Source organism: Priapulus caudatus, unplaced genomic scaffold, assembly GCF_000485595.1.
Source record: "Priapulus caudatus unplaced genomic scaffold, Priapulus_caudatus-5.0.1 Scaffold55, whole genome shotgun sequence".
In the NCBI taxonomy this organism is placed as follows: Eukaryota; Metazoa; Priapulida; class Priapulimorpha; order Priapulimorphida; family Priapulidae; genus Priapulus; species Priapulus caudatus.
The window spans coordinates 564,234-579,027 of record NW_014577116.1 but is presented as its reverse complement, the minus strand read 5'-3'; the positions used below and the strand labels follow the sequence as shown (position 1 = coordinate 579,027).

The 14,794-nt window shown below is 50.2% G+C and overlaps 1 protein-coding gene across 3 annotated transcripts in view; it reads left to right on the top strand.

The window, feature by feature from the left end:
* LOC106821020 (protein white-like) overlaps positions 1 to 14,794 on the top strand; it is a 47,437-nt gene that overhangs the window by 8,714 nt on the left and 23,929 nt on the right. For all 3 annotated transcript variants that reach the window (XM_014825656.1, XM_014825657.1, XM_014825655.1), the window contains one exon: positions 6,249 to 6,339. In XM_014825656.1, coding sequence (XP_014681142.1) covers positions 6,259 to 6,339 — 81 coding nt within the window. In that variant the 5' untranslated portion in view covers positions 6,249 to 6,258. The remainder of the gene's footprint in view (positions 1 to 6,248; positions 6,340 to 14,794) is intronic.

Genomic DNA, 14,794 nt, shown 5'->3' with positions numbered 1-14,794 from the left:
AGCACTGTTTGGTTCTACAAGATTCCCTGTTATCACATGGAAGTCGCACCTTGGCAGATTTCTTCATAGTAGAATGTGAGCGGAAGTGCACTACTGGGATTATCATTGTCACGTGCATTGAAACTAGAGCGGTACACTGTGCCCTATCAACTAATCCAAAAATAGGAACGAAAGCATGCCTACCACCTATACGCTCAACTGGGGATCTGATGAGACAGTACCAGATGAGAGACCGCGATACCAAAGAAGCGTCGCCTGAGAGGTGTTGATCCTGCCCGCTAAGCGCGAATCTTGTGCGCAGTTCCGCGCAAGGCGGCTGCGACCGCGGAACGTCCTACAAAATATCACGCGCTGGCACTATTGATCCGTGCGCCAAATCGAAGGCCGGCACACCGGATCAATTGCTGCCAGCGAACAGTCTCGATTTTAGCGGTCTAATTCACTAGCAAAATATGGCACACGCCATCGCGCAGGCCTAATAGCGATGTTTCACGTGTATTTGTTATGTGTTGTGGTTGGCAGAAGCAAAGCGTGCAGCTTGACAATTACAGATGAATGACCACATGTTTGATAGAAAGCATGTTTATGTAGTGTGACGTACACGTCGCGTGCTGCGTGCGTGGCTGTGCCGTACACGGTCGTGCATGCGCGTGTGAACTTACACGTGCGTGCGTGCTGAGCAGTGAGAGGGTGCGAGCTTCCCTGACTGAGCCGAGCTGGCTCCGCCTGTGTATCCTTGCGTCAGGAACGGGCAGCAAGCGGCGTGATCATCGTTCTGCGCTGTGTATCCTTGCGTAGACTTCTGACCGAGCTCCGCTACACCTACATGGTCAGCTAGCAGGGCGGACAAAGCCGCCAGCAGCTAGAGAGCAGTGGAAGGTGCGAGCTTCCCTGACGAGCCAAGCTGGCTCTGTGTTGCTTTGGAGCTGGACGCCGCAGTTATATACAGCCGTGGGCCACCACGTGGTCACAGTCATGTGACCCCCACGTGTGACCTGCAGGTGTCCCTCCAATTAAACTATAGGTCAAGTGGTGCAGCATGGCTTTCCGCTTCATCCGCTGCTAGCCCCTGTGGCTACGAAGCCGTACGTCTTCAAGGTTGAAGTAATGCTGACGCATGCTATAGTGTATGTTGTACAGCGGGTCGGGTTTGCCTGATAGCTCCCAATCCATGAGTGTGCGCGAGCATGAGTGTGTGCGTGCTGTGTGCACGTACACGTCGTGCGTGCGTCCGTGTGTGTGACGTACAGTGCGTGCGCGCGTGTGCATGTGCACGTATACGTGCCGTGCATGAGTGTGTGCGGTGCGTGTGCACGTACACGTGCGTGCGTGCGAGCGTGCGTACGTACATGCGCGTGCGTGCGTGCGTCGTGTGAACTTACACTTGCGTGCATGCGTGCATGTGTGCGTGCGTGCGTGCGTGCGTGCGTACGTACGTACACGTGCGTGCGTGCGCTTGTATCGAACATATCACGCATCTGCTTGCTACCAACGTTAAACTCCGCATGTGCGCATATGGCGAAATATACAGCTGTGCCTGCATAGCTCCCAAATCCAATTGGTTGATACAAATCACGTACCACAAACTCCCTTGTTTATGGTGACATGTAATCCTAACCCTAACCCTAACTCTATAAACCCAAAAAATTATTTGTTGTTATTAAATGTTGTAAATAAATCATGTAAATATGGATAAACATAGAAAAATACAGAAAACAGAAAATAATGAAAAACAGATGGGATTCGATCCAACGACATTTCAGCCGTGTCGTCTCTGCTCTAGGCGTTCAGCTATAGAGGCATTGGCTTTTGTGTGTTGGATGTGCCTGACAACACTGTGGGCGTCATTGAGGAGTTTGAGGCACGTGATTTGTATCAACCAATGGGAATTCGGAGAGCCAAGTCACGAGTAAACATCGTTGAGTGGCATGCGGTGGCGTAGTCATTGAGGTAATTAGGGTTATTTCAGTTTTATTAAAGTTTTCCGTGCGCTTTTAAAGCCAACAATTTTCAACGATGTTACGATGACATGCTTACCAGCAAACCGTCTGTGTCAAGTCCGTCACTTTGCCACGAATCAGACTAAGCGAATTCCCAGTGAATTCCCATAATGTAATTCCCTGTTTTGTATTTAATGGCCAATAGGGAGCGTGCCGCTGCAAATATGAACTGAAACCTGCGTTTCTACAAGGACGGGCCGTCCGGGGGCGAATTTTTTTTTCCTAACCAACATATCCATTCCAGAACGGGGGCACACTAGTCCAGGCCAGGTTGACAAGATAGGAAACTTCCTGGTGAGTACCATATCACCTTGGATCCGAATATTCCTCCAGTTGTCCATGCACCTCGGAAAACTCCGATACAGCTTAAAGATGAAATCAAATCACAGATAGATGCTATGGAGCAACAAGGAGTAATCCGAACGGTCATAGAGCCAACAGAGTTGGTTAGCTCATAGCATACACAGTCGCAAAGTGGATGGAAGCCTACGATATGCTTAGATCCAAAAGACTTGAATCGAGCCATCCTGAGATGTCATCACAAAACACCAACACTTGAAGAGATAACACATCGCTTCAATGGAGCACGAGTCTTCTCCAAGCTGGATGCAAAGAATGGATACTGGTCGATCAAACTCGACGAGGAATCACAGGTCTTGACGACCTTCAACACACCGTTTGGACGATACTGCTTCCGGCGATGTCCATTCGGTCTAGTCATGTCCCAGGATGTGTTCCAGCGGCACATGGACTTCATACTCGAGCAAGTTGGTGACGGCGTACTCGGAATATCAGACGATATAGCCGTATATGCGGAAACGCATGAAAAACATGATGAAGTTCTACACAAACTGATGAGAGTCGCAAACGAACGTGGTCTCATGTTTAACAGCAGCAAATGTGAGATCGCTGTCCCATCCATCACATTCTTCGGAATGACATATGACAAACAAGGAGCGCACCCAGACCCAGCGAAGCTAGAGGACATCAAAGCCATGACTCCGCCGACAGACAGAACAAGCCTGCAGGAATTCCTTGGACTGGCTACATATATGTCGCCATTCATACCGAAGTTGGCAAACCATACCGCAACTTTACGCCAGCTCCTCAAGAAGGACAGCACCTTTGAGTGGACAAACACATATCAGCAGGCCTACGAGAAGATCAAGCATCTTATCTGCAAGAGCACTACACTGGCATACTTCGATCCAACAAAGGAAACAGTCCTGCAAGTGGACGCCTCTACAAAAGGCTTGGGAGCAGCTTTGACCCAGGACAATCGCCCAATAATGTTCGCATCCAAGTCCTTATCGGACACAGAGCAACGTTACGCGAACATTGAGCGCGAGCTCTTGGCGGCAGTCTTTGCCGTGGAACGTTTCCACACATTCCTCTACGGTCGCTCTTTCGTCATCGAATCTGACCACAAGCCGTTAGAGATGATCTCCCTCAAGAACCTAACGTCAGCACCACCGCGACTACAACGCATGCTATTGCGTCTACAGGGGTATGACCTCGTCATTAAATATCGACCCGGTCGCGAAATGCTGCTGGCTGATTGCTTGTCAAGGCAACCTAATGAAGCAAAGAAACAAACCATCGACTTGGACGTGAAAGTAAGCTTCGTTCAGTTCTCTACTTCCAAAGTACAGGAAATGCAGAAGGAGACTAGGGAAGACGAAACCCTCAGCGCCTTGCGGGACATAGTTGTGGCCGGCTGGCCCAGCGAGAGGCGGAGTGTACCAACACCGCTCAAACCCTATTGGCCCTTCAGAGATGAACTAAGCATCGAGAATGGTGTGGTTATGAAGGGGGAAAGGCTGGTGATCCCGAAAACCATGCAAAAGTATATCTTGGAGCAGATTCACGTAGGCCATCAGGGCATAACAAAATGCCAACTCAGGGCTAAAACTTGTGTATACTGGATTGGTATCAACAGTGACATAGAAAAACTAGTGTCACGGTGTGAACCATGTCAGACACACAAACCAAGTCAAGCAGCAGAAACTCTGCAACCTCACGAGATCCCAACCCGTCCGTGGCAGACATTGGGAACAGACTTGTTTCACTTTGGAAATGCAGAATACCTGCTCCTTGCTGACTACTATACAAAGTATCCAGTTGTACGACAAATCCAAGGAGCAAGCACATCTGGAGCAGTCGTAAAGATTGTGAAACAAATACTCTCCGAGTTCGGACGACCCGAACGGATTATATGTGACAACGGTCCTCAATTCTCCTCGGCAGAATTTAACCAGTTCTTGAAATCGTGGAACATTGACAATGTGACTAGCAGTCCGAGGTACCCTAGATCCAATGGGTTCATCGAGCGTAATGTACGGACAGTGAAGGAAATCCTCCAAAAGGCAAGAGAAAGCAAAACTGATCCAGATCTTGCTATGCTGTGCGCCCGAACAACACCGATTGACAACCACTTACCAAGTCCGGCGGAACTTATGTTCAATCGGAAAGTGGTCAGCAATCTTCCTATCAAGGTGACACCCAGCCAGTGGGCGACACATGACCCAGATAAGGTACAGGAAGGTCTCAAACAGAGACAAGACACTCAGAAGCACTACCATGATAGAACTGGCACAAAAGATTTATTTCCCTTGTTTCCAGGGCAGTTTGTCACACTACAGGATCACAATAGTGGACATTGGTCACCCGCTAAGGTGATTAAAAAGTGTCCATAGCCCAGATCGTACATGGTTGAAACCCCAAATGGAGGTATCCTTAGGAGGAATCGGAAACAGTCACACGAGACTCCATGGGTACCGAAAAGAGTCCACTTCCAAGATGGAACGAAAGATCTGATCCCTAATTGGAACCCGAAGCCAGCTGAGAGCACGTGTGAGCCAAAAAGCTCAAGCAGAGATGTACAGGTATCTGGTACATCAAACCGCGCACGCTCTGGTAGGATAAGTGTGAAACCTGATCGCCTTGATCTTTGACTCGGTTGGTGCAGACACCCTGTGCTGCTTCAGTAGATTAATACTGTGACATTGAGTTAGTTATTTTAGTACGATATCAAAATTGGACAATGGAATATTTTGTTTCGTTAATACAGCCGTAGATAAAATAAAACATATCAAGTAGATGTGTAACAGTATTAGACATCCACCCAATTCACGATTGGTTGTTATAACTTAGAAAGGGGGATGTAATATGAAAGCTTAGCATTGGTATACGCGAGTACATGCGTGAGCATGTGCAGAAGGTTCTTTCTCTCTCTCAAGATCATGGGCTCTTGTGGAAGTTGTGCTGTAAACTCGTCCGTCAAATAAACATTGATTACATTGAATATATACCTGTGTTCTGTGTCAAGAGTATATATTACATCTCGCTCAAAACTCGCGCGGTGTACCACCAACTGTACGTGTGTTTGCGTGCGTGCGTGCGTGCGTGCGTGCGTGCGTGCGTGCGTGTGTGTTGTCCGCTCGTGTCCGCTATGCCTCCGGACAACTTTCGTCCGTTAAGTATACCACTGCACTGAATACACGAGTGTATTGATCGTTACAGCCCTAGATCTCAGCACAAAAGAAACAAACATAAACCGAAGTGGTAAAATTTCTGTTTTATTTCATTTTATTTCCATTTCATATAAACCATAAAACACGACAGTTTGTTACAAATAATCATAGCAACGAGTAAATACATTATCACATGCATAAAACCCTACTGAACTGGCATATAGAGAATGCTTAGTGTTTGAGCATAACCTCATATTCCAGCCAAATCCAATATCCGGGATGGGTGCCGGGTCCCGACGTGGCCGGATAAAGGAGGTCGGACTGTAATTGATAAATGAATACCTAGGCAGAAATGAGCAGAAGAAAACACGACACAAATGCAACACAACTGCGAATTTGATAGGGAAAAGAAAGGGAAAAGAATACAAAAATGAGCCAAAAAATTGTTTTATCCAAATTAGCATTATAGCAGGGTCCTACTGTAGATTGACTCTTCCTACGTGGTGTAGAGCCGTGCTGAGCTACATGTAATATACACTGGGCTTGCTAGAATCTCTAGAGTAAACTGCGGGAATTAAATGTACATAAAAAATGAGAGGAACCATATCTTGAATTGTTAGATAGAGTTTATGTTGAGTTTAGGCTGCTCTTGGCTAATGACCATCACCCAATGAGTGCATTTTCTACTGGAAGCTAAATATAAAAGTTATGTAAGAAGAGCAGAGTCTTGTATGCCATGTTATTAAAACATATGTAAATGATCTATATGTTACAGAAAATATCAGATGCGTTTTGAGACTTCATCTCACCATGCAGCGATCAAGGATACGATTGCAACTGAGAATGCAAACCCATCGATCATTGATGTAACTAACATTTTTACTGTAACTGTGTTGTCTCACTCTGTAACTGTGTTGTCTCACTCTGTAACTGTGTTGTCTCACTCTGTAACTGTGTTGTCTCACTCTGTAACTGTGTTATCTCACTCTGTCTATTTCCAAAGCTCCCCACCCCCTAGTTCCCTCCCTGCTTCTATTCCCTGTCCTCTACCCTTCTTGTTTTCCCACCTTCCTGCTTTTCTTACATTTTTTTGCATACTTTTGCTTTCCTTCTCTCTCTCTCTAATCTCTTGTCTCTCGTTCTCTCTGCTCTCTCTCTCTCTCTCTCTCTCTCTCTGTATCTTCTCTCTCTCCTTTCTCGCTCATCCTCTCTCTCTCTCCTTCTCTCTGCTCTCTCCTCGCGTCCTCAGCTTTCTCTCTCTACGTCTCTCTCTCTTCTCATCCTCACTCTCTATCTCTGTCTCTCTTACTCTCTCTCTCTCGTCCGATCACTGTGCGGTGCGCCGGCAAACAGAACCGCCCGCACAACCACCCAAACACAAGACCGCTCGGCGCACGCAAACACACAACACCAACACACGGCCAACGCAGACGCTCGGGCGCACGCAACACGACGCAACAACAGACGCCACGCGCAACACGCACACAACGGCAAACACGACGCTCGCAACAGGCGACTACGGGGGCCCGGTGGGGGGGGACTTGGTTGGTTGGACCCGGTCGGTATCGGGGTTGTCGTGGAAGAGTCTTTGGATCGGCTCGTGGTTTAGGGCCACAGAGACGCACCGCACACGCACAACACGCGAACACAACACACGCAACGCAGACAGCCCTCGGCGCACGCACACGCCTCGTGAGGTCGCAACACAAGACGCACGCGCACACGCACAACGCACACAGAAACGCTCGCGCGCACGCACACATGCACGCGCGCACACACAAACAGCACACACACACAGACAAACACACACACACACACACACACACCACACACCACAGCAGAGCCACGCACATCGACGCGCACACGCGCATACACACCTGCTCTGTCATCACGCATCGTGAGTGGCATTTAAAAACTTTGTAGATGCATCGCAGTCACTGACGCTGAAAATGGCGTGCGTATGCTCGGGTCGAGCCAGCCGCGAGACTCTGGGACAGCCGCTGTAAAGCAGTAACTGCCTGCCTGCGGCGGCGATGGCCGCCCAAGTGAAATGCATTTTGGCGCTTAACAGAAGTAAACATAAGTGAATAAAGGATTTAAGTGGAAACCATTTTTGCCGCCAATGCAATCGACCGGGGCGGTGGCGTGAAGGAACCTGCGATGAAACCAATGTCGCTATGTGACGACATTTCGGCGGATCGGAATGGGGTCTTGAGACTCAACCGTCATTAATACATGCGGTTTCATTGAGACATCGAGTCATTAATACATGCGGTCATTCGATACATGAGGTCAATTGAAACATAGAGTCATTAATACATGGCGGTCATTGAGACATCGAGTTCATTGATACATGCGGTCATCTGAGACATGCGTCATTGAGATCACCGAGTCATTGAACATCGGGATCATTGAGACAGTCGAGTCATTAATACATGGGTCATTGAAAATCGGAGTCATGATACATGCGGTCCATTGAACATCCGAGTCCATTTAATACATTGCGGTCATCTGAGACATAGAGTCATTAATATCGGTCATGTGAGACACTCGATTCCATTGATACATGCGTCATTGAACACATCGAGTCAATTTAATACATGCGGTTCATTGAACATCGAGTCACTTGATCGACATGGCGGTCATTGAAAGCATCAAAGTCATTAATAGCATGCGGTCAATTGAGACATCGAGTCATTGATACATGTGGTCATTGAAACATCAAGTCATTGATACCATCGGTCATTGAGACATCGAGTCATTAATAACATGTGGTCATTGAGTACATCGAGTCCATCTAATAACATGCGGTCATTGAGACATTGGGTCAATGAGACCTGGGATCAGATAAGTGAGACGGTATGAGCAGGAATCGACAGTGCTACAATACAGGGCTCAGGTGGAGCTCTGCGACACACAGAATGTTGGAGTGGAGTGTGTCCACTGGGCTATGGCTATATGTGACACAGTACGTTAGCACGCGCGTGTGAATCTGTGTACGTCTCTAAGATGGGGAGGGCGAGACGTGGAAAAGGAGGGAGAGGCGGAGAAAGAAGAAAAGGCAGTGTGAGGAGGGAGAGACGGAGAAAGAGGGGAAGGCAGTAGAGGGAGAGACGGAGAAATGAGGGGAGGCAGTGAGGAGGGAGAGACGGCAGAAAATGAGGGGAAGGCAGTGAGGAGGGAGAGAACGGAGAAAGGAGGGGAAGGCGTGAGGAGGGAGAAGACGGAGAATGAGGGAAGGCTACGTGAGGAGGGAGAGACGGAGGAAAGTGAGGGAAAGGCAGTGCAGGAGGGAGAGACGGAAGAAATGAGGGGAAGGCGTGAGGAGGGAGAGCGGAGAAATAGGGGAAGGCGGTTGAGGAGGGAGAGACGGAGAAATGAGGGGAAGGCACGTGAGGAGGGAGAGCGGAAGAAAGGAAGGGGAAGGCGGTGAGGAGGGAGAGACGAGAAAATGAGGGGAAGGCGGTGAGGAGGGAGAGACGGAAGAAAGCAGGGGAAGGCCATAGTGAGGAGGGAAGAAACGGAGAAGAGGGGAAGGCGGTGAGGAGGGAGAGACGGAGAAATGAGGGGAAGGCAGTGAGGAGGGAAGCGACGGAAGAAATGAGGGGAAGGCCCGTGAGGAGGGAGAGACGCCGAGAAATGAGGGGAAGGCCAGTGAGGAGGGAGAGACGGAGAACCTGAGGGGAAGGCGGTGAGGAGGGAGAGACGAGAGAAAGGAGGGGAAGGCAGTGAGAGGGAGAGACGGAGAAATGAAGGAGGAAGGCAGGTGAGGAGGGAGAGACGAGATAATGAGGGGAAGGGCAGTGAGGAGGGAGAGACGGGAAAGAAGGGGAATGGCAGTGAGGAGGGAGAAAGGAGAAAGCAGGGGAAGGCGGTGAGGAGGAGAGGACGGAGAAAGGAGGGAGAGACGGAGAAGGAGTGAAGGCGGTGAGAGGGAGAAGAACGGAGACAGGATGGGGGAGGCAGTGAGGAGGGAGAGACGGAGAAAGGAGGGAGAGACGGAAGAAAGGAGGTGAAGGGGTGAGGAGGGAGAACGGAAAAGGAGGTGAAGGCGGTGATGAAGGGAGAGAGGAGAAAGGAGGGGAAGGCAGTGAGGAGGGAGAGACAGAGAAAAGAGGAATAAGGTGGGGAGGAAGACGTGGAAAGAAGGAGGACGAAGAAAGGAGGGGAAGGCGGTGAGTGAGGGAGAGACGGAGAAAGGAGGAAGATGACGGAGAAAGGAGGGGAAGCGGTGAGAGGGAGCAGACGGAGAAAGGAGGGGGAAGGCAGTGGAGGAGGGAGGAGGCGGAAAGGCAGTGAGGAGGGAGGAGGTAAGGCAGTGTGTATTATATACAGCGCGCTGGTGCGATGCATCGTACGTGTTGCAGAAATGCGCCGCTATAACCGCACCGCCTGGGTAACAGGTGGAAAATCTTTGCCTCGATAAAAAATTTAATGAAGCAGGTCTGCAGGGCTCCAGCCCATTACAGACAATGGAACGCAGCTCAAGACTGTTTTTGTGAGCACACTTAATTGCGCTGACTTGGAATTTAGGATTTCGCAAATTAACGTAGGGGGGGGGGGGGGTGACCTAAACACGGTCGAACGCTATACGCTGTGCATTTTCCGGCCACTTTCGCGTTTCGTCGCCCTGTGATTTTCTAATCGAGTTTACCGCGTGCGTAATGCAAGCGCGGATTTCGTATGCAGACGCCGGCTTTTAAAGAAATGCGAGGAAGTTATTATAATGATCGGACAGAGAGAGAGAGAGAGCGCGGGTGGCTTGCCGTGGGGCGCGTGTCTCCCAGGGCCGAGCGGCGCGTGAAGAAAATGAGAGTGTGTGTGATGGCGGGCAGATAGTGTGAGACTGCTCGCTTCCTCGTGTCCTGCATTCCCTGCTCGGCTCCTCTCTCTCTCTCACACTATTACAATCGCGCCGCAGCGCACGCACGCAGCGCACGGCGACGCCGCACGACAGGCACGACGGCAGCATCGCCGCAGGCACGCACGCACGCACAGCAACGCGCCACCAGGTCCGCGGCACGCAGGCACGCAGGCACGCAGCGCACGCACGTACACGTCACACACAATCACCACACACACACACACAACACGATTGCTTTCTCGCTCTCAGCTCTGCGCTCTGCTCCTCAACACACCACCACACTCCTCTCTCTCCCACCTTTCTTTTCCTCTCCCTCTCCTCCCTCTCTTTCCCTCTCCCATCCCCTGCCTCCTCTTTCTCTAATCTCTCTATCTCTCTCTCTCTCTCTCGGTCTCAAGCTCTCTCTCCTCTCTCTCCCTCTCTTCTGCTCTCCCTCTCTCTCCCTCTCCTCTCGTTCTCTCTCTTTTTTCCCTCCTCCCCCCCTTCCCCCGTTTTTTCCTTCCTTCCCCGTCTTTCGCCTTCCCCACACCCCCATTTTTTTTTTTTTCTTTTTTCCCCTTCTCTCTCCCCTTCTCTCTCTTTCTCACTCTCTCTCCTCTCTCTCTCTCTCGTCTCTCTCTCTCTCCTCTCCCTCTCTCTCTCTCCCTGTCGCTCTCTCTCTCCATCTCTCTCTCGTCACGGTTCGTCCCTCTTCCTCATCTATCACTCTCCTCCTTGTCCGCTCCCCGTCCCACCTAATCTCTCACTCCTCCCTCTCCCGCATCTCGTCTCCTCTCCTCCCTCTCTCTTTCTCCCTTCTCCTTCTCTTCCCCCCTCTTCTCTCTCGTCCATCATCTCTCTCTCTCTCTCTCTCTTCTTCAGTCCTCCCTCTCTCGCCTCCTTTCCCTGTCTCCCTCTCTCTCTTTCTCGGCCTCTCGTCCTCCTCCCCCCTCTCATCTCTCTCTCTCATCTCTCTCGTCGTCGGTACCCCGAACAGGCACTACTCTCGTCTCTCTGCATCTCCTCTCATCTCCCACCTCGGTGCTGCTCCTCGTTCTCTGCAGCCCCTTCTCTCTCTCTCTCTCGCCTCTCTCTCTCTTTCTCATTGGATATTCGCTGCTGCACGGTTATGTTATATCGACTAAGAACGGTACGAATGTAACGCGGTCAGCTCTCGCAATCCTACGATGTTTTCACACAAACCCTGCGGGACGTGGTCAAGATGTGTAGATGTGAGACGCTTAAAAAGAAGGAGGAAGCGCTGGCCGCTGCAGGGAGAAATAACTATAGTCATGACGTCATCGCTGCTCGGCCGTCGTGACGTCATCGCTGCTTCCTAACGCGGAGCTGCGAGAACCACCTTGACTTCCACTGTCACCCTCACCTATCAACAATTGTCAACCACACGTGAATATAATCCACGCGCGTCAACAATTGTCAACCATAAGTGAATACGAATAGAAAAAACATGGGTGTCAACTACTGTCAACCGTATTACCTGTCAACTATTGTCAAACTTCCCTGTCAACTATTGTCAAACCTTCCTGTCAACTATTGTCAAACTTACCTGTCAACTATTGTCAACCAATACCGGTCAACCACATCTGTCGACAGTTGTCAGCCATACCTATCCTCAATGTTAGGAATACGCGCGACCTTGCGTTGCGACGTGACGCTGACATGGCGACATTTATCTCCCGGTCTCGCTAACGCCTGCTGGTCCGCCATGCGATAGTGCGCACTATACTCACTGCATCGTTGTTGTGGTATCACTCGGTGCACTTGCATGGTGTTTACCTAAGGTGGTGACGTCCTCCCATCTCTTGGCCTAAGATAAAATATTGGCTTGTTTTCTCCCTTTACCGACCGACTCGCCAAACGTGACGTACTCGACAACATTTTATTGGCCGATTAAAACAAAAACAAAAATATCTTCGTTTCGCCAAAAAAAAAAAAATCAAATTTCGTTCGCGGCAAAAACACATACAGGAAAACAGAATATACAATATACATACACACATCTTGTCAAAAAAAATAAAAAAGATTTTTCACTTACCCTACCTAATGTACCCTGAGAGGCGAGTAGGTAATAGGGGAAACAAACAATTTTTTAACGGGTGGCAGCTTGCCTGCGACAGTGACGGCTGTGTGGCGGCTCAACACACGCAGCTAAAGTAATTTATTAGTGAAATCAAAGCGCGGCGCTGTTCGTGGTGAATTGCACTAAGGGGAAATTCTGCTGTCGTGCTAGTATGCGCGTCCGTCGCCCTTAATTCGGTTCATCTTAAATTCGCCCACGCTTATTGTGCCTCTGGCGGTGGAAACAATCGCTCTCCGTAACTCAATGCGTGTACGTGTGTGCTGTGTGTGTGTGTGTGTTGTGTGATGTGTGCTGTGTGTGTGTGTGTGTGTTGGTGTGTGTGTGTGTGTGTGCGTGTGTGTGCATGTGTGTGTGTGTTTGTGTGGCGGCGTGCGCGTGCGAGTGCGCGTGCGCGTGTCTGTGTGCCGTGTGCGTGTGTGTGCGTGCGGGCGTGCGTGTGTGGTGTGTGTGTGGTGTGTGTCCGTGTGTGTGCCGCGTGTGTGTGACGGGGTTATGAGAAATAGGGGAATACAGGATGGAAGTGATAAGAGCGAAGATTGAGCCATAAGAAAGGGATGGGTGAACTTAAGGAGAAACGAAGACAGAGATGGATGGATAGATAAACTAGATAAAGTCTGAGATACAGGATATGAATAACATAAGGAAAACAACAGCGAGAAAGGGAGAGAGAAAGAAAGAAAGAGGGAGAGAAAGAGTGTGTGTGTGTGAGCGAGAGCGCTTCGTTATAAAAGGCCTGTAGATGACAGTGGCAAGGTGACAAGAAAACTGGCCGGTTTTTCTACGTCTACCGCCGCGCAGGCATACCGCTAACGAACCAAGATTAAAAAATACCTGCGCGCATGCGCACACTCCCACTCCGTCACGTCGTACTACAGCAGCACGCGCCGCCAGAGACGCGTAACCGCGAGGTGCGCCAGTCGTCGCGTCTGGGTCAAGCGACGTGGCCTGCTAGCGCACGTCGCTGGCATACATGCGAGCCTGACATCCCGGAGGCCGCGTCGTAATTTCCGCTTTGATGCGCTAGCTGACTTTGTCTTCGGTCCCAGTTCTGTCCTTACGAATTCGAAAAGTTAAAATCGAAGAAAAGCAAGATAACATTATCATCATGATGATAATTCGAACTGCAAAAGTTGGCATTAGGAAACTTATAATTTCGCAAATCGCATATTAAATTGTTAGCTAAATTGCGATCCCCCTGCTTCCGTGCTTTGTCAGACGTTTAAAAAACAACGTCGAAAAAGTGTTTTTTGCTCGCGCTGCTTCTGCCCTGTGTCCGCGACATCATTGATTTGGCGCAACGCAGTCAATGCAATCGCACTTTTCTTAACATTAGTTCGGTTTAATAAGTCTGTAATGTTACAAGGAATAGAAGACGCTCGTTTCGCTGGCCCTCCATACACGTATCAACAATACAGACGTCAGGGGGCGATGCCTTCGTGACACTCTCGTGTTCTTACGCGCCAAGGACGCAGCGAACCCCGCAGAATTAGAGTTCGACATGTAATCGAGGATAAGTATTGCTGTGGCGACTAATACGTGCGCGGTGTTCGGATGGCAGGCCCACGTGGTGTGTTACTTGCGGTGTGTGTGTGTGTGTGTGTGTTGTGTGTGTGTGTGTGGTGTGTGCTGTGTGTGTGTGTGTGTGCGTGTGTGCTGTGATGTGTCGTGTGTATGATGATGTGGTGTGTGTGTGTTGTGTGTGTGTGTGTGTGTGTGTGTGTGTGCGTCGTGTGTGCGGTTGCGTCGGTGGTGATGCTTACCGCGCGTGCGTGTTGGTGGTCGTGCGCGTGCTTGCGCGCGTGCGTGTACGTGTAAATCTCAAATATCTGCGAACAGTGGGTGCTTGTAATCGTTCTCCTTTGAGATCCCACTCTCTTCCGCATCTCATGTGTGTCCAAGCATGGCTTCAGGTTTTTAACGCACAGCATCCCCTCTGCCGTGTCTCACAGTCCTCATCCCGCTGCCGTGTCTCAGCAAGTCTCATCCCCCTGCCGTGTCTCAGCAGTCTCATCCCCTGCCGTTTGTTCTCTAGAGTTCTTCATCCCCCTGCCGTGTCTCAGCAGTCTCACCCCCCTGCCGTGTCTACAGCAGTCTCATCCCCGCCTAGCCGTGTCTCAGCAGTCTCATCCCCCCCCCCTGCCGTTCTCAGCACGTACTACATCCCCCCCTAGCACGTCGGTCAGGTCAGTCTCATCCCCCCTCGTCGTGCCTCAGCAGTCCTCATCCCCCCTGCCCGTGTCCTCAGAAGTATCACCCGTGTCTCCGCATCCCCTCATCACCTCCTTCTCGTGTCTCAGCCACCCGAATAGAAGCCAGCCCTGCTGAATTATATCCCGACGTGGATGCTGGGAAGCCAGGCATACGATTAATCCCGCGG